This window comes from Rhinoraja longicauda, chromosome 24 (genome assembly GCF_053455715.1).
Source record: "Rhinoraja longicauda isolate Sanriku21f chromosome 24, sRhiLon1.1, whole genome shotgun sequence".
NCBI classification, from domain to species: domain Eukaryota; kingdom Metazoa; phylum Chordata; class Chondrichthyes; order Rajiformes; family Arhynchobatidae; genus Rhinoraja; species Rhinoraja longicauda.
In genome coordinates, this window is record NC_135976.1 from 3,337,801 (window position 1) to 3,364,275 (window position 26,475).

Sequence of the window (26,475 nt, forward strand, 5' to 3'; positions counted from 1 at the left end):
GATGGAGGATGAAATTGGAGCTCCTGGGGGAAACTCACGGGAGCACCTGCAAACTCCACACAGACAGAAACTGAGGTCAAAATCAAACCGCTGTGAGGCAGCAGCTTTATCAGCAGCAGAACTGAGAGAATTCTCTCTCAATCAATGTACACTTGCAAATGAGCCCCAAAATGAGTGCTCTGCTATGTAATTTTTCAGTGAGGAACTGTGTTATATATAAATTCATTCACACACACACTCTTTATATTTATATATATATATATATATATATGTATATATATATATATATATACACTAATCAGCCAAAACATTATAACCTGATGAGCCAAAACATTATGGCCACCTGCCTAATATGCTGTTGGTCCTCCGTGTGCAGCCCCATACGCAGCAGGGTGTGATGCACTGTGTATTGTGACACATTCCTCCCGTGACCACCATTGAAGTTTTCTGTGACTTGTACCATCTGTCGGTTCGGACCAGACGGGATAGCCTTCGTTGCCCTCGCGCATCGATGAGCCTTGGGCGCCCAACACCCTGTCGCCGGTTTGTGGTTTGTCCCTCCTCAGTCCACTGTCGGTCGGTACTCACCACTGCTGACCGGGAGCACCCCACAAGCCTTGCCATTTCAGAGATGCTCTGACCCAGTCGTCTGGCCATAACAATTTGGCCCTTGTCAAAGATGCTCAGGTCTTCACTCCTGCCCATTTCTGCTGCATCCAACACATCAGCTTCAAGAACTGACTGTTCACTTGCTGCCTAATATATCCCACCCCTTGACAGGTGCCATTGTAACAAGATAATCAATGTTATTCACTTTGCCTATCAGTGGTCATAATGTTTTGGCTGATCGATGTGTGTATATATATATGTGTGTGTGTGTGTGTGTGTGTGTCGGGAACTGTTTTAAACCGACAACAGACACAAAAGGCTGGAGTGACTCATTGGGTCAGGCAACATCTTTGGAGAAAAGGAATAGGTGACGTTTTGGGTCGAGACCCTTGTTCAGACTGAATTAGTATATCACGTTACACACACACACACACACACATACTGTTATTTATAAATGTGTGTGTGTGGTTCATCAAAATGTCATCCACTCCTGTACAACTGTAACCCAACTGTAGTGGTAAAGATGGTACTGTCTGTGATCAGCGGGGGAAACCTTCAATGTTTCCAAGCCACTTGCTCACAGCATCTGTTCCTCTGTGGTATGGAGGGAGTGATATACACCAAACTCTCTTTATCATATCATATCATATATATACAGCCGGAAACAGGCCTTTTCGGCCCGCCAAGTCCGTGCCGCCCAGCGATCCCCGTACTCTAACACTATCCTACACCCACTAGGGACAATTTTTACATTTACCCAGCCAATTAACCTACATACCTGTACGTCTTTGGAGTGTGGGAGGAAACCGAAGATCTCGGAGAAAACCCACGCAGTTCACGGGGAGAACGTGCAAACTCCTTACAGTGCAGCACCCGTAGTCAGGATCGAACCTGAGTCTCCGGCACTGCATTCGCTGTAAAGTAGCAACTCTACCGCTGCGCTACCGTGCCGCCCTATAAATAAAGAACATCGTCTATCAAAGACAAAAAAAATCGTTAGAATATTGGAAACATCTTCAATTCATTCCGGTATGGCGAGTCCAGAAACTTGTTCGTTGTAGAAGAAGTTTATTGCGACAGCAATATTCGAATACAAAGGTTAAACAACAAGGTAAAGGACAACCATCAAAAACTCACTGTCTTCTTCGAACTACTCTTTTTGGGCGCCAAAAGCGCACATGACATCGCTGTCCAATCAGCGATGTCGCTCTCTGGACCAATCCCTACGGTCGCGCCTACACGTGACCTCTCCAGCCAATCTGAGGGTTCGACGACCGGGACCACTCTCTGTGGTCGCTACATGACCCCCCCCAGAACCCGAGGTACGGAACCTAGTAGGGAGCCGGATTTCGCGACCCGAACGAGTAGGGAGAGGAGCAGCCTGAACCACAGGAGCCTGGGATTCCGTGCTTGGTGGAACAGCCTGAGCGGGGGGTTCTGGACTGATCGGGACTGCTGGAGGCCGGCCTCTCCTAGGTGGTTGGCCGACCAGGACTGGTTGGTCTGGATCCAAGTGTGCAGGTTTCAGCCTGGACACCGAGACGAGCTCACTCCTGCCGCCCACGTCTAAGGTGAAGGTAGCCGTCCCCTTACGCAAAACCCGGAACGGCCCTTCGTAGACCTTCTGCAGCGGGGCACGATGGGAATCCTTTCGCAAAAACACAAACTCACAGTCCTTCAGGGAAAGTGGTTCGTGTACCCTGGGACACCCATGACGTGAAGTCGGAACTGGGGCCAGGGAACCCACCCGTGCCCGGAGCGAAGCTAAAACTGATGGGACTGGAGGCAGCTGGTCGGGGGGGTCCGGAAGCAAATCTCCGGGTATTCTAAGTGGCGAGCCATATACTAGCTCCGCGGACGAAGTACCGAGATCTTGCTTAGGAGCGGTCCGGATGCCCAGAAGGACCCAGGGGAGTTGGTCCACCCAGTCCGGGCCTTCAAGCCTCGCACTGAGGGACGCTTTAAGTTGACGGTGGAACCTCTCTACAAGTCCATTTGCCTGGGGGTGGTATGCAGTAGTGGGTTGTAACTTGGAACCGTACAGCTCTGCGAGCGCGGCCCAGAGGGACGAAGTGAACTGCGGTCCCCTGTCAGTGGTAATAACTGCCGGGACCCCGAAACGTGCTACCCAATGTAGGGCCAAAGTCCTGGCACAAGAGGCTGCCGAGATATCAGACAATGGGAAAGCCTCTGGCCACCGGGTGAACCGATCCACCACCGTGAGGAGATGGGTGTAGCCCCGGGAGGAAGGCAAGGGACCGACTAAATCCACGTAAATGTGGAAAAAACGAACTGCTGGGACCTCAAACTCCTGTACGGGGGGCTGGACATGGCGCTGGACTTTAGCGGTCTGGCAGGGAACGCAGGAACGTGCCCAAACTGCTACCTGTTGACGTAGGCCATGCCAGACAAACCGAGCTGCTACTAAAGCAGAGGTGGAGCGGATGGACGGGTGCCCGTGAATGGCATCGAAAACCCGGCGCTGAAGGGAGGGCGGCACTACCGGCCTGGGACGGGGAAGGGAAACATCACACCAGACTTTTATGCCTTCCGACCCGCAGGCTACCTGAGCCAACTTCAATCCCGAAGTGGTGGACTGGTATGCCGAGGCGGTATCCGCTAGAAGCTGTGCCTCCGCAAGCTCCTGGGGATCCACCTCGCAGTCCACCGCCGAAATGGGGGAACAAGCAGGTCTAGACAGGGCGTCAGCAACGGCATTAAGCTTACCCGCGACATGACGGACATCAGTGGTAAATTCGGAGATGGCAGTCAGGTGCCGCTGCTGGCGGGCCGACTATGGGTCAGACAATTTGAAAAATGCAAATGTTAATGGTTTGTGGTCCGTAAAGGCCACAAATGGGCGGCCCTCAAGGAAATACCTGAAATGACGAACAGCTAAATAGAGGGCCAGAAGCTCTCGGTCAAATGCGCTATACTTCAGCTCAGCCGAATTTAGTTGCCGGCTGAAAAACGCCAAGGGCTGCCAACGGCCACCGACCTGCTGCTCCAAGACCCCACCCACCGCCACGTCAGAGGCGTCAACCGTCAGGGCCGTGGGGGCGGAGGGGCTCGGGTGGACCAACATGGTGGCGTCTGCCAAGGCTGCCTTAGCTGCTCTAAAAGCCGACTCTGCGGCCGGGGACCATATCAACTCTACCGCTTTTCCCGCAAGGCACTGGAAGAGTGGGCGCATAACCCGCGCAGCTGCCGGAACGAACCTATGGTAGAAGTTAACCATACCTACGAACTCCTGCAACCCTTTCACTGTGGTGGGCCTGGGAAATGCCCGGATAGCCTCCACCTTCTCGGGCAAAGGGGTGGCACCGGCAGGGGTGATTCTGTGCCCTAAAAAATCAAGAGAAGGGAGGCCGAATTGACACTTGGAGGGTTGGATAATGAGCCCGTGGTCTTGGAGCCTCTGGAACACAGTCCGCAAGTGGACCTGGTGTTCCTGCACTGAGGGGCTGGCGACCAGGATGTCGTCCAAATAAATAAACACAAAGGGTAAACCCCGACCCACACGGTCCATCAGTCGCTGGAAAGCCTGTGCCGCGTTCTTTAAACCGAAAGGCATGCGCAACCATTCGAACAACCCGAACGGAGTGATCGTGGCAGTTTTTTGTATGTCCTCCGGCCGCACAGGAATTTGGTGGTATCCTCGCACCAAATCGATCTTGGAGAAAACCAAGACGCCCCTTCCTGCCCAGACGAAAAGTCCTGCAGGTGCGGTATGGGGTAGCGATCAGCCGTGGTGACAGCATTGAGACGCCGATAATCGCCACATGGTCTCCACCCCCCAGATGCTTTGGAGACCATATGCAACGGCGAGGCCCACGGGCTGTCGGACTGACGGACAATGCCCATTTCCTCCATTTTCCTGAATTCCGCCCGCGCCACCACCAGTTTGTCTGGCGGTAGTCTCCTGGCCCGAGCGAAAACGGGAGGGCCCTTGGTGCGAATGTGGTGTACCACGCCATGCTTGGCCGAAAGGGCGTCAAAACGCTGGATGAGCAGCTCTGGAAACTCCGCCAGGACCTCAGCATACGAGTCAGGGGCCGCGACAACGGCCTGGACAGTAGGGCTGAGCGGGGAGGCGATTGTCGGAGCGACGGGCTCCTCGCTGGCGGAGGGTCGGAGGCCGTTACCGCGGACATCAGGGACCAGTGAAAAGGCCCAGAGAAAATCTAGGATCGCTTGTCTGACGTCTGCTACGATGAATGGCCATTCGTACGTGCGGAGGCCTAACACAAGGGACATCTTCCGTGTACCGAAAGTGCGAATGGGGCTGCCATTAACCGCGATGAGGGTGGGACCTGTCTTACCCGATCTGGTCTCGAGGTCAGTCGGCGGCACTATACTGACAATGGCTCCCGTGTCCACCAAAAATTCTGTGTCCGTGAATCGATCTCGGACGTAGAAGCGTCGGTTCTGGCCAATCGCAACTGCCCCTATGTACGATCGGCCGAGGCATTTCCCGCGAAAGTACAAGGTGAGCGGCAGTTGCGGGATTCTCTACCCCATCGTAGGTGATAATAGCACCAGCCGCGCTTGTGCGGATCCTTTTGGCGGGCTTTTGGAGGACTGGCGGGAGACGCGGCGCCATCTTGATGTCGCTGTGGCGTGGTCACTGATGTCGAGACCTTGTTGATCGAACCACTTGCCTTCGATTTAGCCGCTATGAGCGCATCCGCTTTCTCTGCATATGCTTCGGGGTCCTTATAAGAACAATCCGTGAGCAGAAGTCTGACATCTTCGGGAAGCTTCTCTCGGAATGCCTGCTCGAACATGAGGCAATCCGTATACTCACTGGCTAGCATCATCATCTCGGCCATGAGAACGGACGGCAGTCGATCCCCGAGGTCCGGTAGGTGCAGAAGTTTTTTAGCGCGATCGTGCCTATGAAACCCGAAGGTTCGCAGTAACAATGTCTTCATTGCCTCGTACTTGTTTTCCGCAGGCGGATTAACGATGAACCGCATCACGCGTGTGGTCGTCTCCGGTGATAGAGCACTGACGAGATAGTAATACTTCGTCGCGTCGGCCGATATGTTCCTTAAATGAAATTGGGCTTCGGTGTGGACAAACCAAGATTGCGGTTGATGTGTCCAAAACGACAGAAGGTGAACGCTTACTGCGCTTAACTCCGGTGTGCCAGGCGCAGCATCCAACAACGGGGCGTCGTGTTCCTGCATGGTCGGTGATCGTCCAGATCACGTCGGGGTCACCAATATGGCGAGTCCGGAAACTTGTTCGTTGTAGAAGAAGTTTATTGCGACAGCAATATTCGAAAACAAAGGTTAAACAACAAGGTAAAGGACAACCATCAAAAACTCACTGTCTTCTTCGAAGACTTCTCTGAACTACTCTTTTTGGGCGCCAAAAGCGCACATGACATCGCTGTCCAATCAGCGATGTCGCTCTCTGGACCAATCCCTACGGTCGCGCCTACACGTGACCTCTCCAGCCAATCTGAGGGTTCGACGACCGGGACCACTCTCTATGGTCGCTACACCGGAAGGATTTCAACCCAGAAGTGATTTGGAGTTTACTGTAGTCTCAGACAATGCAGCCTTCGCCATGACAATAGAGTGCCAATTGTAGCTGGAGCAATAACATGCAACTCAGAGACACAAGGAACTGCAGAAGCTGGAATCTTTAGTAAAACACAAAGTGCTGGAGTAACTCAGTGGGTCAGGCAGCATCTGTGGAGATCCCCAGAATCTGTGTATCGGCATAAATTTAGGTCAGGATCCCACGACCTGAAATGTTGCATATACATTCCCTCCGCAGATGCTGCCTGACCCGCTGAGTTCTTAGCCCCTCTCGGTCATAGCTGACCATGAGTGATGCATCCTAGTTGGCTGCTTGCACCACATCTCGGCTAGAGCAGCGTCGCTTGTGGCTGAAGAGACCAATGTGGGAGTGACAGTCTCTGTCACAAAGGTCACATTTGTGTGTGGTCTCTGGTCTGTTGAAGTTGCTGCGCTCCTTTCTGCGTGCCCGCTTGTCTGCCGCTGCGTTCATCAGTTTCCCTTCCCCCGTTTTGAGATGTTGGTCCAGGGTACCTCTCCACCTCGTGCGGTCAGCTGCAAGGCTCTCCCAGGACTCCACATCGATGTCGAGCGCCTTCATATCTCTCTTGCAGACATCCTTGTAACGTAGCTGGGGGAGGCCGATGGTTCTCCTCCCAGATGTCAGCTCTCCATAGAGGATGTCTGTTGGAATACGGCCATCCTCCATGCGGTGGACATGGCCCAGCCACCGCAGCCTGAGCTGCCTGAGTAGAGTGTACATACTGGGAAGGCCAGCGCCAGACAGAAGCTCGGCGTTGGACACTCTGTCTTGCCAGGATATACCCAGGGTACGATGGATGCTGAGTAACTGAGTTACCCGCTGAGTTACTCCAGCACAAAATATTACTGAAGTACATGCATCTGTCCCATGGTTTCTCACTGAAGTACAAGTAGGGGAACTAGTCCATGAACACTCCCTGGAATAACATGACCTCATACTCAGTCTCACCTTCTTCCCTGTGCCAAATCACTGTAATGGTCAATTCCCTGATCCTCCCTCCTTCCATATCCCCAATGTTCCAGCCTCTGTAACTCTCCAGGGCTGAGAATGGCAGAGATTCCTTTCAATAAGCAGTTTCTAAATGCCCCCGTTTTAAATGTTCAGGAGGGAATTTCAGATGCTGGCTCAAACCGAAGATAGACACAAAAAGCTGGAGTAGCTCAGCGGGACAGGCAGCATGTCTGGAGAGAAGGAATGGGTGACGTTTCGGGTCGAGACCCTGAGTCACGCCAGCTTTTTATGTCTATCCTCTAATCTTGCAACCACGTTCCGTCGTTCAAGATTCTCCCACGGGTGGAGACTCCCACAATTGGAAACTTCCCCAACTCATGAGGTGGAAATGTTCAGTGAGGTACCAAAGGGTTATTTCATCGTGGGTAGAGGCACCAACAGCAAATGTTTCATTCACCCCCTCCCCTCGGAAAGCACAGTCAGTCTGGAAAAGTACTCAGATGAAGTACTTAATATTATGAAGCAAATACAATGGCATATTATAAAAAGACAATTATTAGCATTACTATTAGCAGATGTTATACAGGTTATTTCATCGTGGGTAGAGGCACCCACGTTATAGGTTAAACATCATTGTTTCATTTTCCGGCTATATGACATGTAAATTTATTAAGGGTTTGCAGCAGGAGATTTAGATTATACACTCACCAAGGATGTTTGAATAAGGCTTGTGGAATATTCATCTGCATTTTACTGAGTAGGCAGATTTTGGAAAAGTCACTGCAATGGCAACTTCCAGACTTATCCAATAAATTATTTTCTAATTGCCATTACTGCACGGAGAGTCGGAATGATCTTACGCAAACCCCAACAGAACAGATCTTCCAGTCGGATCTCCAGTTTAATTAGTTGTTTATTGAAGTAGTTGTACAAACAAGGAGATGAACATAACAGGCTGTACTTATTTCGCATACAAGTCGTAGCTGGCTGCTCTGACCCTGGTCTGGTCCCAGGTCTCCAGGTCTTTTCCAGGTTTGTTCCACTCCCAGTCCTTAATGCCCATATATATACACCACCCTGTTCATCTAACGACCGCCCCCAAGTGCCCAAAATAATAAGGCAAGCTATATCTAGACAAAATAATATAAAATGCCGACAGTAGCTAGTCTAAACATAAATGGCTCCTACAGTCACATTCAGATTATGTGAGCAATGTGTAGTCAAGTCAAGTCAAGTCAATTTTATTTGTATAGCACATTTAAAAACAACCCACGTTGACCAAAGTGCTGTACATCAGTTCAGGTACGAAGAACGAACATACAATGGCACATAAACATAACAGCACATACATAAACAGTTCACAGCGCCCCCTCAGAGGGCCTCAAACGCTAGGGAGTAGAAATAGGTTTTGAGCCTGGACTTAAAGGAGTCGATGGAGGGGGCAGTTCTGATGGGGAGAGGGATGCTGTGTAGATGAAGGGTTTATCTGGAATTTTGTGTCGTGCCCAGGTATTGTTAGAGATTTAGAAGAATTAGTATCGGTACACACAGCTTTTCAGGAGTAAAGAATAATATCACCAAAGACCTACGACAGACATGGATATGGCCAGTGTTACCATTTCAGGAGGAAATAATAAACTGCAGGAGGATCTTACTGTATCAGGCAGCATCTCTGGAGGCAAAGGGATGGTCGTTATTTCAGGATGACACCCTGCATCAGGATTGAGAGTGTAGAGGTGAGATGGTCAGTGTATAGAAGTGAGATAGAGGAGATGTGATGGAGGCTGGTGGGCGAGAAATGGAAACATAAGAAGAGAAAAAAATAGGCAGATGGACCCGGGTGGAGAGAGACGGGAAAAGGGTAGAGACAGAGGCTGATAGGTGGAACCAGAGAAGGGAGAGAGGGTGGGCAGATGAAATCAAATGGGGGGAGGTTTAGGAAAGATGAATCAAGGGAGAATAAACACTGGTGGGTAGGCATGTGGGGAATTGACAGATGAAACCGGTAGGGGAGGGTGATGTCCCTTGACTCATCTTTGACCTTTGAAATAGCTAACAAATATGTGTGTCAATGATTCATAAGATATAATGTTTTCCCACATTCATTTCATCCCCCATACTGTTTGGTCTTCTACAATGTAGTGGAAAGTTCAGTGCATATTCTGAAGGGAGTCTCAAAGAGACAGGTTTTCTATGATCACTTAGGAATCATAGGATGACTAACTTCTTGTTTAAATGTCACATGATACATTCTACTCCAGGAGTCACTCCACCAGATTTGTTAATCCACCTAAGATTTCAACAACTTAAGTTTGGTGCAGCCAACTTCAGAGGAGAGGATCGAGAGGTGGCAGTTAAAAGAATATCCCAAACACCCTCATGAGGAAGAGGCAGAGAAAAGTAATTCAGACATAATAAAACTTCAGTGTTTTGCTACTGATGAGCAACTGTAGAATGGAAGAATAGTCACAACCCAAAATGCCATCTGTGCATTCCCTCCACAAATGCTCCCTGACCAGCTGAGTTCCTCCAGCACTTTGCTCAACATTACAGCATCTGCAGTTCCTTGTGCCTCCATAATTCGTGGAAGTCAGATTTTGTGTGGTAGGACAAATCTGTAGTCAAAAATGATATTTATTAAAAGATGAAGCTCAAAAGTCAGAGGGATCCACACAAACAATACAATATATCTTTATTGTCATTGTACAGGGGTACAACGAGATTGGGAATGCGCCTCCCATACGATGCAATAAATCAATTAGCTAGTCAGTATTAATTTAAACAACCCAATGAAACAAATTAGAACAGTTTTAAAACAGAATAAAGTGCAAGTAGATCTGTGCCGGTTCACTGTGCGATGTGACCATCCGGTTCAGCAGGACTGGTTCATGGCAGCTATGGCCCTGGGGATGAAGCTGTTCCTGAGTCTGGAGGTGCGGGCATAGAAGGCCTTGTAGCGTCTGCCCGATGGTAGAAGTTCGAACAGACTGTTGCAGGGGTGTGAGGAGTCTTTGTGGATGCTGGTGGCTTTTCTGAGGCATCGTGTGTTGTAGATGCCCTCCAAGGGCCTGCTCCAACCGAATGATTGCAGCCGGAGGGAAGTGTATTGATGAATTTCTTCCCGAAGTGGATATAGAACCAACTGGTGACCAAGAAACAGAAGCTAGCAATGAGTTCAGTCAAGATATCTTGCATTCTTCAGATCCAGTAGCAACTAGAACGCCTGAAATGCAAATATAGATAAAGCCCCGACATCTCAGAAATCCATTTGACAGACTGAAAATATAGGTGTTATATATTTGCGAAAAGGTGATTCACACATTTTTGTGGAGAAACCACAGTGGTATGTTTGTGCTTGGGAGTGTAATTAGTGAATACACAAGCAACGTTACTTGCTGAGATCTGCAGTAAGGTACAAACCTTTGTTCTGAAGCTCCTAATCTCTCTGAGAAATCTGTAGAGTTATAATTTACTGGCTATTCAAGATTGGTTCGCAGACCAGCCAAATATAGCACACTTTACATCCGCCGCAAGTAAGCACGGGCAGGTGGGAGGCACTCGTGGGTGGGGGAGAATCTAGACAGTGGGCTAAATGGAACTTAGTACAGCTCAACAGCATTTTGCATGACATGCTGCTGTTGGTTGTAAAGGAAAATAGCCTGCTGCCACCTAGAGGCATGTGGAAACTGCATAGACAGGTCAAGAAGCAACTCCCTAACCAATCTCTGGATAGAAGGAATGGGTGATGTTTCGGGTCGAGACCCTTCTTCAGACTGAATCAGGGGAGAGGGAGATACAGGGATAAGGAAGTGTAAGGTGTGAAAACGAGACAAAGGGAATGGAGATCAAGAAAAATGTAGAATAGATCGTTGATAGCTCGGAGAGATAAAATGTAAATGAGGACAGTCAGACTAGTCGGAGAACTGGGATGGGGGGAGGGATGGAGAGAGAGGGAAGGCAAGGGTTACTTGAAGTTAGAGAAGTCAATGTTTATACCGCTGGGGTGTAAGCTGGCCAAGCGAAATATATGGGGTTGTTCCTCCAATTTGCACTGGGCCTCACTCAGTCTGACACTTCCTTACCTCTGTATTTCCATCTCCCCTGACTCAGTCTGAAGAAGGGTCTCGACCCAAAGTGTCACCCATTCCTTCTATCCAGAGATGCTGCGTGTCCCACTGAATTACTCCAGCATCCATGCCACAGAGCTTGAACCAATCAGTATACAGTGGAATGAAGGAACACAATATTGGCAGATCAGATTGTTAAAGGAAAACATGGGGGAGCTGGAGGGGGGGGGGGGGGGGGGGGAGGAAGAGAGAAAGACTAGACTGCGACACAATCTGGACTGAAATCTTCAACAACTAAAATGTTGTGTCATACTTCCAATACTTAAATTTTATTGACAATAAAAAAATAGCTAAATTTACTTTCAGTGAAGTTGGCTCAGACTAAATAACATCATTGTTATAAAAGAATATTTAGGCTTAAAATGCACTGGCTTAATTTTCTGCAGCAAATTCAGTTTATATCTGTGATGTAGAGATAGCAACGTTATGCCACTTAACCCTTTCCTGGGCAAAAATATGCGGTTTTCATGAAACTAATGTTAGTAAGGTGCAATTCATGTTATGTCCAATTTTGACATTTATCCATTCATTATAATGCAATTGAATTTTCCCATCAGTAATGAAGAATAGCTTTATTTTCACCGTTATTTACTTCAATTACCATTCACAACAATTCAGTGAAGGGATAAGATCTGATACAACTCAATTCAGAACCTTAGTTGCTACGGGTGACTAAAAGTGCTGTATATTTACTTAACTGCACTTTCTTATCTTTGCAGGCCAGCAAAAGAGGAAATAAGTTTACAATTCATGGTACAGGACTTGCTGATAGTGGATCAATACAACCAGTCAGGATTCCACTCCATTAGATACAGCCGGTCTCATGGATTAATAACAGACTTGGACAGTAACCCCAGCAAAAATGAAGATCTTTCTCAACATACGTGCGTGGCAGGATGTCCTACTGAGAGAGGACCAGAAGGACAGATGAGCCTGGGCCTTGACAGAAACATTAAAAGGACATCATGGGGTGAATTATCCCACAACTCAGAGAGACTATCGCACAACGCAATACAATCAGCAAACAAGCTATGCTTGACCAGGGCCAAGTCAAACCCATTCACCATCACAAGTCACGATCTGGTCGATCCAAAGGCATCATTCGACATCAAGCAAAACAACAACATGGGTTCCTTAGAATTGCTGAGTTTCTTTTCCAATGGCTCGCCCTCAACCAAATGCAATAGTTTACCACCAGCAGGGAGAACCTGGAATCCCTGTCAGTGGGAATCTGCTCAAGAAGATAAGACAAATGTTCACGAAAACCCAGGGAGCCAATCCTTCTCGCATCTCAGTTCCCAGGCAATGTTTCCTACCACCTATCTCACTGAAGATCCTTATTTTTCCCCTCCTGGCTCAGCACAGGGACAACTACTGGAGGACAACATGTTCTCCTGTCGGGACTCACCCTGCCAACACCTAGATAATCTGATCTCGGCTAGGAGCTGTTCTGAGAATGAGTACAGTGAGCTTCCAGCCTGCCCAAGATCCTTCCAACACATTCGAGCAGAGTCCATGGAGGAAGGATGGGATCATCACACCCCAGAAGTTATGAAAGAAATGAGTAAGTATTGACAATGCTGTGAAGTTCGATGCAGAGAAAGTGACCATGAAGCTGGTTGGGAATTAAACCAATATCCTTAGGGAAGGATCTCCTGGTTGCTGGACACTTTAATTCCCCTTCCCATTCCCACACTGACCTTTCTGTCCTTGGTCTCCTCCATTGTCAGAGTGAGGCTAAACGTAAATTGGAGGAACAGTATCTCATATTTTGCTTGGGCAGCTTACAGCCCAGTGGTATGAATATTGATTTCTCCAACTTCAAGTAACCCTTGCATTCCCTCTGTCTCCATCCCTCCCCCACCCAAGTTGCACCAGCTTCTCACTCTCACACAACAAACAGCAAACAATGGCCTGTTTCCTTTATCATCGTTACTTTTTTGCATATCGTTCATTCATGGTTCTCTTCACTTCACCGTCTATATCTCTTGTTTCCATTTCCCATGACTTTCAGGCTTCTTCTTTCGTACGTCAACTACAACAATCAAACGTGGCAATTGGTGCTTCAGAGTATCGTAGTTGTCGCTTTGCTGTAAATTCTGCCAGTTCCGTAGAACTACCCAGGGTGGACGACGAAGACGTGAAGCAGCTCCCATCCCACTTTCAGGCTGAAGAAGGGTCTCGACCCGAAACGTAACCCATTCCTTCTCTCCAGAGATGCTGCCTGTCCCGCTGAGTTTAGATTTTAGATTTAGAGATTTAGAGATACAGCGCAGAAACAGGCCCTTCGGCCCGCTGGGTCCGTGCCGCCCAGCGATCCCCGCACACTAACACTATCCTACACACACTAGGGACAATTTTTACTTTTGCCCAGCCAATTAACCTCCATACCTGTACGTCTTTGGAGTGTGGGAGGAAACCGAAGATCTCGGAGAAAACCCACGCAGGTCACGGGGAGAACGTACAATCTCCGTACAGACAGCGGCCGTAGTCAGGATCGAACCTGAGTCTCCGGCGCTGCATTCGCTGTAAGGCAGCAACTCTACCGCTGCGCCACCGTGACCGTCCAGATTTTTGTGTATATCCTGAGGGCTGGTGATCTAACATCCTTTTCCAGAGAGGCTGAGTTATTTGACTCATAACTGCTTTCTGAATTATCTTAACAAACTAATTACTTGTACCAAGTTAGCGCAACATTGTGGGAACAGGTTTCTGAATGTAGATTGTAAATTAATGCAATGTGTCTATTGTGGCAGAGCTGCTTGCTTCATGTTCAGGACCACAGATCGTACGGCTTAGATCTATTTGCTTATCACCAAAGGAAATTGTGGGAGCCCTGGTTGAAATTTACGAGTTGTCCTTAAATACAGGAGAGGTGCAGGAAGACTGGAGGGTGGCAAATGTTGTGCCTCTTTTCTAGCAGGGCTGCAGGGAAAATGTTGGGAACTATAGGCCGGTGAGCTTAACATCTGTAGTTGGTAAGTTACTGGAGAGTATTCTGAGGGATAGGATATACAGGCATTTAGACGGACAAAGTCTGATGAGGGATAGTCAGCATGGTTTTATACATGGGAGGTCGTGTCTCACAAATTTGATTGAATCTTTTGAAGACGTGACCAAAAAGGTTGATGATGGCAGAGCTGTAGATGTGTACATGGACTTCAGTAAGGCATTCGACAAGGTTCCGCATAGTAGGCTGCTCTGCATGGGATCCAAGGAGAGATAGCTGAATGGGTAGCAAATTGGCTCCATGGAAGGAAGCAGAGGGTGATGGTGGAAGGTTGCTTCTCAGACTGGAGGCCTGTGACTAGTGGTGTGCCTCAGGGTTTGGTGCTGGGCCCGTTACTGTTTGTCATCTACATCAATGATTTGGATGAGAACAGACAGGGCAAGATTAGCAAGTTTGCTGATGATACAAATGTTAGTGGTTTTGCAGAAAGTGCAGATGGTTGTGAAAGATTGCAGCAGGATCTGGATCGATTGGCCAGGTGGGTGGAGGAATGGTTGATGGAATTTAATACAAAGAAGTGTGGTGTTGCATTTTGGAACGTCGAACAAGGTCAGGAACTACACAGTGAATGGTAGGCCTCTGGGTAGTGTTGTAGAGCAGAGGGATCTAGGATTACATGTGCATGGTTCCTTGAAGGTCGAGTTGCAGGTAGATAAGGTGGTCAAAAAGGCTTTTGGCACTTTGGCCTTCATCAGTCAGAGTATTGTGTATAGAAGTTAAGAGGTCATGTTGCAGTTGTATAAGACGTTGGTGAGACCGCATTTAGAATATTGTTCAGTTCTGGGCACCATGTTATTGGAAAGATATTATTTCCATGTTATAAGAAAGAGTCCCTTGCCCAGAATAGGGGAATCGAGGACCATAGGACATAGGTTCAAGGTGAAGGGGAAAAGATTTAATAGGAATCCAAGGGGTAACTTTTTCACACAAAGGGTGCATGGAACAAGCTGCCAGAGGAGTTAGTTGAGGCTGGGACTATCCCATTGTTTAAAAAACAGTTAGACAGGTACATCGATAGGACAGGTTTGGAGGGATATGGACCAAGCACGGGCAAATGGGACTAATGTAGCTGGGACATTGTTGGCCGGTGTCGGTGAGTTGGGCCGAAGGGCCTGTTTCCACACTGTATCACTCTATGACTCTATTACCAACTTGAACCCATCTGACTCTGACAATGCAGAATGTGTCGTTCATAATCACTTGCAACAAAGAAATGAACTGATGATTGTTCAGATTGACGTTTTACATCCAGCTCCTCAAAGGAACCTGCAAACGGAAGAACTAATTCACCCCTAAATCCTATTTCAGCCTTCAATTAGACCACAGCTAATTTGATGAGGACTGCACTGTCATGTTGCTGTCTTTTGGCCGAGACGCTAACGTGAGGCTTTACCCATCCTCTGGGTAGGTGTAAACTGGAAACAAGAATTATTCACTCTGTTGGCCACTCAATCTACTGACGCTGAAGAAGGGTCTTGACCTGAAAGGTCACCCTTTCCTTCTCTCCAGAGATGCTGCCTGACCCGCTGAGTTACTCCAGCATTTTGTACCAGCATCTGCTGTTATTTTCCTACACAACTCACCCATCTTTTCAGTATGTTGTGTGAACAGGTCAATGTGGCATTTTCTCACTGGCTCTCCGACTGATCTCCAAACGTGTTGTGTAGAAAGGAACTGCAGATGCTTGTTTACGCCGAAGATGGACACAAACTACTGGAGTAAGTCAGCGGAACAGGCAACCTCTCTGGAGAGAAGGAATGGGTGATGTTTCGGGTTGGCTACGTTGTCCCTGAACCAGGAAATGGCTTTTGTCACCGAATAACAGCTTTTTGCAGTCCTCACATGTTCACTCTTTATGCTTTAAGACCTCTTGATATCATTCCTTCTTCATCGCACCAGATAGAAGTTGTTTTTTTCACAGGCTTTTTCGCATCCAACTGAAGACATATTCACAAAACCACTGGAAATGAATACCCACAGAATGTTTTTTAAATGACCAGAAAAATGTTCTCGGGGGGAATTATAGGGTTTCAGAAAAATATAAGAACAAATGGTGGACATAGAAACTCATCATATGAAAAAATAGCAAAATTAGCCTGTGATTCAATCCTCTTTAAATATCCCCAATAGTCCAGCAACACAACTCTCTGGGATAGAGAATTCCAAAGATTTGCTATTCTGTGCCAGAAGAAAAATGCCCATTTGCTTGAGCTCTAAATGACTGGCCTCATGCAATAATTGACCCTGTTTGAGATTCTCTCACACTAAAAGGGATGTTCCAGAGGAGGTTTATGAGAATGATCCCAGGAATGATTGGGTTAACATCTGATAAGCTTTTGAAGGCTCATCTTCTCCTTCGAACCTTCCATTTCCTCCAAATCCAAGGCACTCACATGGGCCCCAGCTATGCCTGCCTCTTTGTAGGGTACGTTGAACAATCCCTGTTCCAGGCATACACTGACCCTATCCCTGAACTCTTATCTCCGATACAATGATGACTACATCGGTCTACCTCCTGCACCCATGCAGAACTCATGGACTTCATTAACTTCACCACCAATTTCCATCCTGCACTCAAATTCACTTGGACCATCTCAGACCACTTCCCTTTCCTTTCTTGATCTCACCGTCTCCATCGCAGGAGACAAATGTCAATTACAAACCCACTGACTCCCACAACTATCCCGACTACACTTCATCCCACCATGCCTCCTGCAAAGACTCTATCCCCTACTCCCTATTCCTCTGTCTACGTCGTATCTGCGCCCAAGTTGAGGTGTTCCACATCAGGACATCCGAGATGTCCTCATTCTGTGGGGAACGGGGGTTCCCCTCACCCATCATAGATGAGGCCCTCATTCGTGTCTCCTAGGTACCCCGCAGCTCCGCCCTTGCTCCCCCTCCCCCTCGTCCTTACCTTTCACCCCATCAGCCGTCGTATACAACACATAATCCTCACACATTTTTGCCACCTTCAACGGGATCCCACCACTAGTCACATCTTTGCATTTTTACCCCTTTCTGCCTTCTGCAGAGACTGTTCCCTCCACAACTCCCTGGTTAACTCAACCCTTCCCACCCAAACCACCCCCTCCCCAGGTACCAACTTCTGCAGAAGATGCAACACTTGACCCTATACCTCCTCCCTCGACTCTGTCCAGGAACCCCGACAGTCCTTTCAGGTTAGGCAGAGCTTCATTTGCTCCTCCTCCATCCTCATCTACTGTATCCGTTGGTCAAGATGTGGACTCTTCTACATCAGCGAGACCAAACGTAGACTGGGCGATCGTTTCGCTGAACACCTTCACTCAGTCCGCATGAACCTACCTGATCTCCCGGTTGCTAAACACTTTAATTCCCCGTCCCATTCCCACACTGACCTTTCCACCCTCGGCCTCCTCTATTGTCGGAGTGAGGCCAAACGTAAATTGGAGGAACAGCATCTCATATTTCGCTTGGGCAGCTTACAGCCCAGGGGTATATTGATTAAATCTTGATTTCTCTCATTTCAAGACACCCCTGCATTCCCTCTCTCTCCATCCCTCCTCCACCCAAATCACACCAACTTTTCATTCTCACCCAGAAAACAGCTAACATTGCCCTGTTTCCTTTATCATTGTTACTTTTTGCTTATCTTTCATTCATTTGTTCTATATCTCTACATCATCGTCTATATCTCTCATTTCCCTTTCCTGTGACGTCACCCATTCCTTCTCTCCAGAGATGCTGCCTGTCCTGCTGAGTTACTCCAGCATTTTGTGCCTATCTTGAGCTTTTGAAGGCACTGGGTCTGTACTCGCTGGAGTTTAGAAGGATGAGGGGGGACCTCATTGAAACTTACCCAATAGTGAAAGGCCTGGATAGAGTGCATGTGGAGAGGGCGTTTCCACTAGTGGAAGAGTCTAGGACTAGGGGTCGCAGCTTCAGAATAAAAGGACGTACCATTAGAAAGGAGATGGGGATGAATTTCTTTAGTCAGAGGGTGGTGAATCTGTGGAATTCATTGCCACAGATGGCTGTGGAGGCCAAGACAATGGATATTGAATGGCAGTGGATGATGGGCCGAATGGCCTTATTCTGCTCCTGGAACATGACAATAATAGACAATAGGTGTAGGAGTAGGCCATTTGGCCCTTCGAGCCAGCACCACCATTCAATGTGATCATGGCTGATCATTCTCAATCAGTACTCCGTTCCTGCCTTCTCCCCATACCCCCTGACTCTGCTATCCTTAAGAGCTCTATCTAGTTCTCTCTTGAATGCATTCAGAGACTTGGCCTCCACTGCCTTCTGAGGCAGTGAATTCCACAGATGTACAACTCGCTGACTGAGAAGGTTTTTCCTCATCTCCGTTCTAAATGGCCTACCCCTTACTCTTAAACTGTGGCCCCTTGTTCTGGATCCCCCAACATTGGGAACATGTTTCCTGCCTCTAACGTGTCCAACCCCTTAATAATTTTATACGTTTCGATAAGATCCCCTCTCATCCTTCTAAATTCCAGTGTATACAAGCCTGGTCGCTCCAGTCTTTCAACATACGACAGTCAGTTGAAAGATTATGAATTTATGAACTTACCTGATCATTGTCACATTGGCTTTTGTGTGAGTTCTGTTGTGCACAAATTGGCTGCTGCAGTGTCGTACATCACAATAGTGACTACACTTCAGAAAATACGTCATAAACGTTTGTTTTGTTTTCTTTCAATATCTGTTCTCACGCACTGCTGAACAAGCAAAGGAAAATATACATTCTGACATAAGTTGCATCAGTGCACAACTGCAGCGGCAATGGCAGTGCATTCACAGGACTGGTGGGAGGGGGAGACTTGTTTGTGCTTTGATTGAGTATTTATGTTCAATGTTCTTCTCTGAGTGGGAAAGTTCAACTCGATAACTCCTGCAAGAAGTAGTTTTTGTTGTGAGACGGAGCTCAAAACAGCCAACAACCTTCCTTGGTAAATTGTCAGTACAATTATATTTAATCTGTGCAGTTTGCAGAGACCTGGGTTTTTTTTTTGTTGGTTAAGTGGTGACAAAAAGTGAATTTCTTCCTTTATTTCATTTTCATAGCTTCTGAAGAAGAAAGCCCTCCTCCTCTGCCTGAGCGAACTCCTGAATCATACATTGTGCCAGAAAATCCCAGTAAGTGTATCAACTATCTTTCTGAAAGAAGATGACAGTGGATCTCTGATCTATCGTAAAGTTCACATTAAGTAGATCACTGATCTGTCCTCTTGATCTCAACAAGGCTTGTATTCACTGGAGTTTAGAAGGATGAGGGGGGATCTTATAGAGACATATAAAATTATAAAAGGACTGGACAAGCTAGATGCAGGAAAAATGTTCCCAATGTTGGGGGAGTCCAGAACCAGGGGCCACAGTCTTAGAATAAAGGGGAGGCCATTTAAAACTGAGGTGAGAAGGAACTTTTTCACCCAGAGAGTTGTGAATTTGTGAAATTCTCTGCCACAGAGGGCAGTGGAGGCCAAATCACTGGATGGATTTAAGAGAGAGTTAGATAGAGCTCTGGGGGCTAGTGGAACCAAGGGATATGGGGAGAAGGCAGGCACGGGTTACTGAGTGTGGATGATCAGCCATGATCACAATGAATGGTGGTGCTGGCTCGAAGGGCCGAATGGCCTCCTCCTGCACCTATTTTCTATGTTTCTATGTTTCTACTAAGACCTTGATCTATCTCAAGAATTCTGATGATGGGTGGAAGCAGAGGGTGATGGTGGAAGGTTGGTGTTTTGGACTGGAGGCCTGTGACTATGGTGTACCTCATGGTTCAGTACTGGGTCCATTGTGTTTTGTCATCTATATCATTGTTTTGGATGAGAACCTACAAGGCATGATTGGTACATTTGCAGATGACACTAAAGTGGGTGGCATTGTAGATAGCAAAGATGGTTGTCAAAAAATTGCAGCAGGATCGTGATCAGTTGAGCAGGTGGGCTGAGGAATGGTTAATGGTTTAATACAGAGAAGTGTAAGGTGTTGCATTCTGGGAAGTCAAACAGGGCAGGACCTACACAGTGAATGGTAGGGCTCTGAGGAGGCCTGGATCCCTCTGCTCTACTGCCCTGGGGGGACAGGATGGAGTCGAGGTAGGTGAAAATTAATTCGGTGGGACATGAACAGGCAGAAACAATGGGTCTGCCAGGACAGTTCTGTTTGTGGATGGGACATGTTGGTTAGCATGGGCAAGTTGGGGCGAAGGGCCTGTTTCCACGCTGAATGACTCTATGACTATATGAGCTCTCATGAAGATCCAGGTTGCAACTCAGAATAGGAGCAATTGTGCAGAACGACTGAGCCATAAGGGGCACAATTTGAATGAAATAAATTCAAGAATAATTGGACATCTCACCCCATTGCGAAAAGGTCTCACAACTCAAACTGTCTGTGAAATAATCATTTAATAAACCATTGCCATCTCCCACAATAAACGCATACTTTCATCCATCAACGTTCGTCAATCACATTTTAGTGTTGTACACATAGGGTAAAAAGTTCATCTTTCATTCTTTAATGTAGATCCTGTACCAGTTGCCCCAGCCGCTCTGAAAATTGGGACATCTTTGGAGTGGAGTGGTTGCACTCAAGCAGAGGGCTTCACACAATCTGTTAATGTGAAGACACGGAGTAAGGTAATGGTTTCCAATGGTTCCAGGTTCACAACAGCTTCTTCCCCACAGCCATTTGGCTATTAAACACTACAACCTCAAATAGCACTATTTAATAAGAATTATTATTATTATTGTGATCTATATATATGTGTATTTGTGAGTGTCTGTAAATATACACACACTGAGGCTTTTTTTACTCTCGTTTATTCTATTGTTTTCAGTGTACTATGTTTACAAATTATGTCGTGCTGATGCAAGTTTGACACACACATTAGAAGGAATTGGTGACGTTACGGGTCGAGATGTCTGAACAAGGGCCTCGACCCGAAACATCACCCATTCCTTCTCTCCAGAGATGCTGCCTGTCCCCCTGAGTTACTCCAGCTTTTTGTATCATGCTTCTACTCTAATTCTGCGGGTTCTGAGGTGGCTGATGAGAGCAGCCATGGGACCTGGAAACAGACGGAGTTGACATTGCCTGACGGGGTGGGTGGCTGGGTGGTTCATGAAGTAGCGCACTCCTGCCACTGTGCAGGGCCAAGCCATTAGACTTACCATCCCAAATCCTCTACCTCTGAATGGTAATGGGCCAGAGATTCTTTGAAGTCAGTTTTAACGTTGCATTTTATCTGGAGGCTTTGATTATGTTCTTGAATCTTTCCTTCTGTCTGCCTGGTAAACTCTTCTAGTGACAGAGCTCAGAACTGGATGTCTATTTTGGAAATCTGGTGTTAGGCACACGGTCTGCCCAAGATAGCCAACGACGTAACTTGGGCATCAATATTGGGGACGTTGGGCTGGGAGAGGATGCTGGCCTTGGTTCACTGATCCTTCCAATGAATTAGGAAGGTTTTGTGGAGACAATATCTTTCCACGCCTGCTGGCATTAGTGCAGGTCTTAGTAGCATTCAGGAAAACAGGGACCACTGCTGTGTAATGTGTTTGGTACCAGATCCGAAGTATTTATCATCAAGTGTCATGGGTTAACATATGATGAGCGTTTAATGGAACTGGGCCTGTACTCGCTGCAGTTTAGAAGGATGAGGGGGGACCTCATTGAAACTTAGCGAATAGTGAAAGGCCTGGATAGAGTGGATGTGGAGAGGGTGCTTCCACTCGTGGTAGAGTCTAAGACCAGAGGTCATAACCTCTGAATTAAAGGGCGTTCCTTTCGGAAGGAGATTAGTCAGAGGGTGGTGAATCTGTGGAATTCATTGCCACAGAAGGCTGTGGAGGCCAAGTCAATGGATATTTTTGAGGCAGATATAGATTGTTGATCAGTACGGGTGTCAGGGGTTATGAGGAGCAGGCAGGAGAATGGGGTTGAGAAGGAGAGATAGATCAGCCAGTATTGGATGGCAGAGTAGACTTGATGGGCTGAATGGCCTAATTCTGCTCCTATCACTTATGAACTTATGAAGTATCCATTTCCTCGATTGACAAACTCTCTGCCGGTGCACTAAAGGTGAATTTTATTGTCAATATTTGCTTTCACCACACCTGATATCTGTCTGGGATCTACCTGTAGGAAACTAACTCTGCTGGTTCCATCAAAACTCAATTTCTTTAACTGCAAACTGAATAAGCAAAGTTGACCCATTTCTTTTTTTTTTGTTGCAGAGTTTGAAATTGAGGGGCTTTAGGCAGGGTAAGTTGATGCAAATCTATCATGGTTCAAATGAAAAATAATCAAGCAATTCCGCACTTTCTCTGCCTCATCTTCATCCCAAGCTATGAAATTGCCAATGTGGTCATATTTAAAAACGGTTCTTATAATGTTATTCTGCATGTAACTCAAGTGGTCATTAACCATATTTGTAGCGATTAGCCTTGACAGTAACATTGGCAACTAATAATAAAGCCTGTAACTCGAATCGCTATATACCACATCAATCAATGGAGCAGCTAATAACTATAATTCTAGTAACTATTTGGTCATGCCTGCAACTCTGGTACAAATTATAGCTCCCAATAATTCTAATAATTATCAACCATACCATCAATGTCACTCTGTGGTTATTGTCATGGGACCTTCTGCACTGAGACAGTCAGTCTGAGAGATTATTACTGTAGATGTTACCTTACTCTTAGCAACGAAGAGCTGGGATTTGGTGAGTGAGTGAGTGAGTGTGTGTTTGTATGGTGGAGGGGGAAGGGAGGTGAGGGAAAATGGTGGAGATGAGCAGTTTTGTTCCCTCCTTCAAGGGATCTGGAGCTCTCTGGCAATACTGGCATATATTATGCTATTGATCCCTCACTGCCCCTGAACTGCGATGGCAGAAAAGAGCCAACAACATTGATGAATCATGTGTTGAACAGGCTGGGAAAAGGTAGCTAATATCCCCCAGGAAAAACATTAGTGAGCCAGATGAGTTTTAAAACAAAATCGATGTTTTAATAGCATAGTGGTATGTGCTTCCTTTAACTTCTAGGTTTTACTTAATTATTTGAAGTTAGATTTCCCAAGCTGCCACAGTGGGATTTAAAATTTGGGAATTTCCAAATCACTTGTCCAGAACTATTTTCTGCACATCCTATAACTTACTCTGGTTAAATGCAACCTAATTGTGCAGCGGTAGAGTTGCTGCCTTACAGCGAATGCAGCGCCGGAGACCCGGGTTCGATCCCGACTACGGGTGCCGTCTGTACGGAGTTTGTACGTTCTCCCCGTGACCTGCGTGGGTTTCCTCCGAGATCTTCGGTTTCCTCCCACACTCCAAAGATGTACAGGTTTGTAGGTTAATTGGCTTGGTGTATGTGTAAATTGTCCCTAGTGTGTGTAAGATGGTGTGAATGTGCGGGGATCGCTGGTCGGTGCAGACTCATTGGGCCGAAGGGCCTGTTTCCACGCTGTATCTTTAAACTAATCTCTGATCCATCACCAGTGGGTACATTGTGACAAAACCTAATTTAAAAATCTTTGTGCAAGACACTGCAAATTTGCCTGCGTTGGACATATGAAGTTTCACACAAAGAATACAATCACATTCAGAGAAAAAGCATGCCACGTCACTGCAATGTTGACACGCTGTGGATGTGGCATGTACTCCTGACAGGATAAACTGCAGCAACTTGCCAAGCTTTCTTCCACACCATATCCTGAAATTGCAACCGGCCCCATCAAAAAGGTCAGAGACCCCAAAGGCTTGGCACAACATAAGTTGTAGCTCAAGCACCTTCATTTTAACTTGGTCGTACATCACACTCTCCTGCAACAATGCTGCTTCAAGACCATCCATCTTCCTGTCTAACAACAGATTGTAGAACCTTCACCACCCTACAGCCTTCAATGGTTCAAGGCCAACGATTGCCACATTTTCAAAGGACTAGTGCAACAAACAATAAATCTAGCCAGGCTAGCAATTACCGCATGAGCAGATATTAATTTGTAAAAATATTACATCTCATGCTTGAGGAATGTTAAGGACATTTGTTGCTTTGTTGAGTGAACTTGGGAATTTTTGACTCACTGCTACTGCTCAATGCACAGGAACACAATGTTTGTGCCGAACATCACGTTAAACTGATCTCATCTGCCAGTATATGATCCATGTCCCCTTATTCCCTCTATTTCCATGCACCTATCTAAAAGACTCTTAAACAGCACTATAAAATCTGCCTCCCCCACCACCCCTGACATTCCAGGTCCCCACCATCTCTGTATTAAAAAAATGCCCCTCACATCCCCATTAAACTTTTCTCCTCCCAGTTTATCATTATGGCCTCCAGTGCTGGACATTTCCATCCTGGGTAAAAGCTTCTGACTGTCTATCCTATCTATTCCCTTCATAATTTTATATACTTACTAGACCAATTGGATCCGTTGGGCCCAAACCTCTCCTGCATTGGTGCAGCACCCTCTCCCAACCCTTCACCCCTCTCCCCTCTCCCCCTCCCCTCCCCTGTCCCCTCACCCCCCCCTCCCCCTCCCCTCTTCCCCCCTCCTCTCCCCCCTTCCCTCCCCCTCCCTCCCTCCTTCCTCCACTCCCCCTCCCTCCACCCCCTCCTCCCTCCCTTGGAGATAGATTCAAACTTTAAAATGTGAATAACCTTTAAAATATAACACCGATTTCAATGAAACTTCTTCCATTAGCACCAAAGGGACGCCGGTGAGTAAGGTGGGCCAAAAATTGTTGTGCTATCATGTACCGTTTTGGCTGTAGTTCAGGAACAAACAAACAAACAAACGAGTTTTAGTATATAGATAACAAGACTCAAATTAACCTCCAACTTCTAGAGAAAACAATCCAAGTCTATCCAACCTCTTTCTGTAGCTGAAACCCTCTAATCTAGGCAGCATTCTGTAAAACTTCCTCTGCACATTCTCCAAAGCCTCCACATCTTTCTCGTAATGGGGTGACCAGAACTGCACGCAATATTTGAAATGCAGCCTGACCAAAGTCCTATCGAGCTGCATCATGATTTCCTGACTCTTATATTCAAAGTCCCTAGCAATGAAGGTAAGCAAACTATATGCCTGCTTTACCACTCTATCAACTTGTGCTCCACCTTCAGTGAGCTGTGCACTTGTACTCCAAGATCCCTCTGCACATCAGTGCTGATAATGGTCTTGCAATTAACTGTGAAGTGTGTCCCTGCTGCAAGATTAACCTGAATGCATTGCAGCATTAATTAATGCTGCTATTTTACATTTGTTAATTTCCTCAAAAACCTTTTCCCACAGAGAGGAAGACTGAATCGTTATTACTTCCAATTTCACTGAGTGAGTATCATTTACTCTTAGAATGTCTGCTTCACCCCACACCTATTTTTGTATGCATGTTTGCACTAAATTAAGGTGGTCAATGTGCAATAACTGTGATGCAGTCTCACTGTCAGTGATTCACCTGTGGCCACTCCACATCCTTGTGCCTCCTGGGTTTCCCTCTGTATTTACTTATAACTTTCTGCAACCATTGCCATGGTATGTTGTCCTGAGCTTCTCAATGAGCCTTCCCACTGATCACTATACTGACTATCCACGTTAGGGTTGCCAACTGTTCCGTATTAGCCGGGACTTCACGTATATTGGCCTAAATTGGCTTGTCCCGTACGGGACTGCCCTTGTCCCGTATTAGGCCTGGGGGGGCTGTAGGCCCGGACAATGTAAGCCCAGGGGCCACTATAGGCCCGGACAGTGTAGGCCCGGAGGCCGCCTAACAGAGGTTGCGTAGCAACCCACCCCCCCAGCCCGAGTGGACGCCATTGGTGGAGTGAGAGAGGTCACGTGGGGCGCGGGGTGAGGTCACATGAGGCGTGGGGTGGTGACGTCACTTTTTGTCCCGTATTTGGGAGTGAGGAAGTTGGCAACCCTAATCCACGTGTTCCCTCTAATTCCTGGTGAATCTTTGGTGTCTGCTGGGATTCTTACTGAAGCCTTTCTGCACCTTGTTTCTTCAATGTGAGTTTTATTTAAATCTGTCCACAGGTTTGCCGCAGTCTGATACTGCTTCCTCTCCTGAGATGCATAATCCCAGATCATCACCTGATCCCGACAAGGTGTTTGCGAGGAGCAAGGTAAGAAAGATTCCTTCTCTTCAGTGAAGACATTCAAGGCCTTTCCAGGAGGTACCCT

General features: G+C 47.0%; 1 protein-coding gene across 1 annotated transcript in view; it reads left to right on the forward strand.

Moving 5' to 3' along the window:
* LOC144605203 (tyrosine-protein phosphatase non-receptor type 22-like) overlaps nucleotides 1–26,475 on the forward strand; it is a 98,335-nt gene that overhangs the window by 56,225 nt on the left and 15,635 nt on the right. The window contains exons 13-18 of the mRNA XM_078420298.1: nucleotides 11,981–12,825; nucleotides 19,342–19,413; nucleotides 20,809–20,921; nucleotides 22,521–22,548; nucleotides 25,585–25,623; nucleotides 26,329–26,417. Of these exons, the coding sequence (XP_078276424.1) occupies nucleotides 11,981–12,825; nucleotides 19,342–19,413; nucleotides 20,809–20,921; nucleotides 22,521–22,548; nucleotides 25,585–25,623; nucleotides 26,329–26,417 (1,186 nt within the window). The remainder of the gene's footprint in view (nucleotides 1–11,980; nucleotides 12,826–19,341; nucleotides 19,414–20,808; nucleotides 20,922–22,520; nucleotides 22,549–25,584; nucleotides 25,624–26,328; nucleotides 26,418–26,475) is intronic.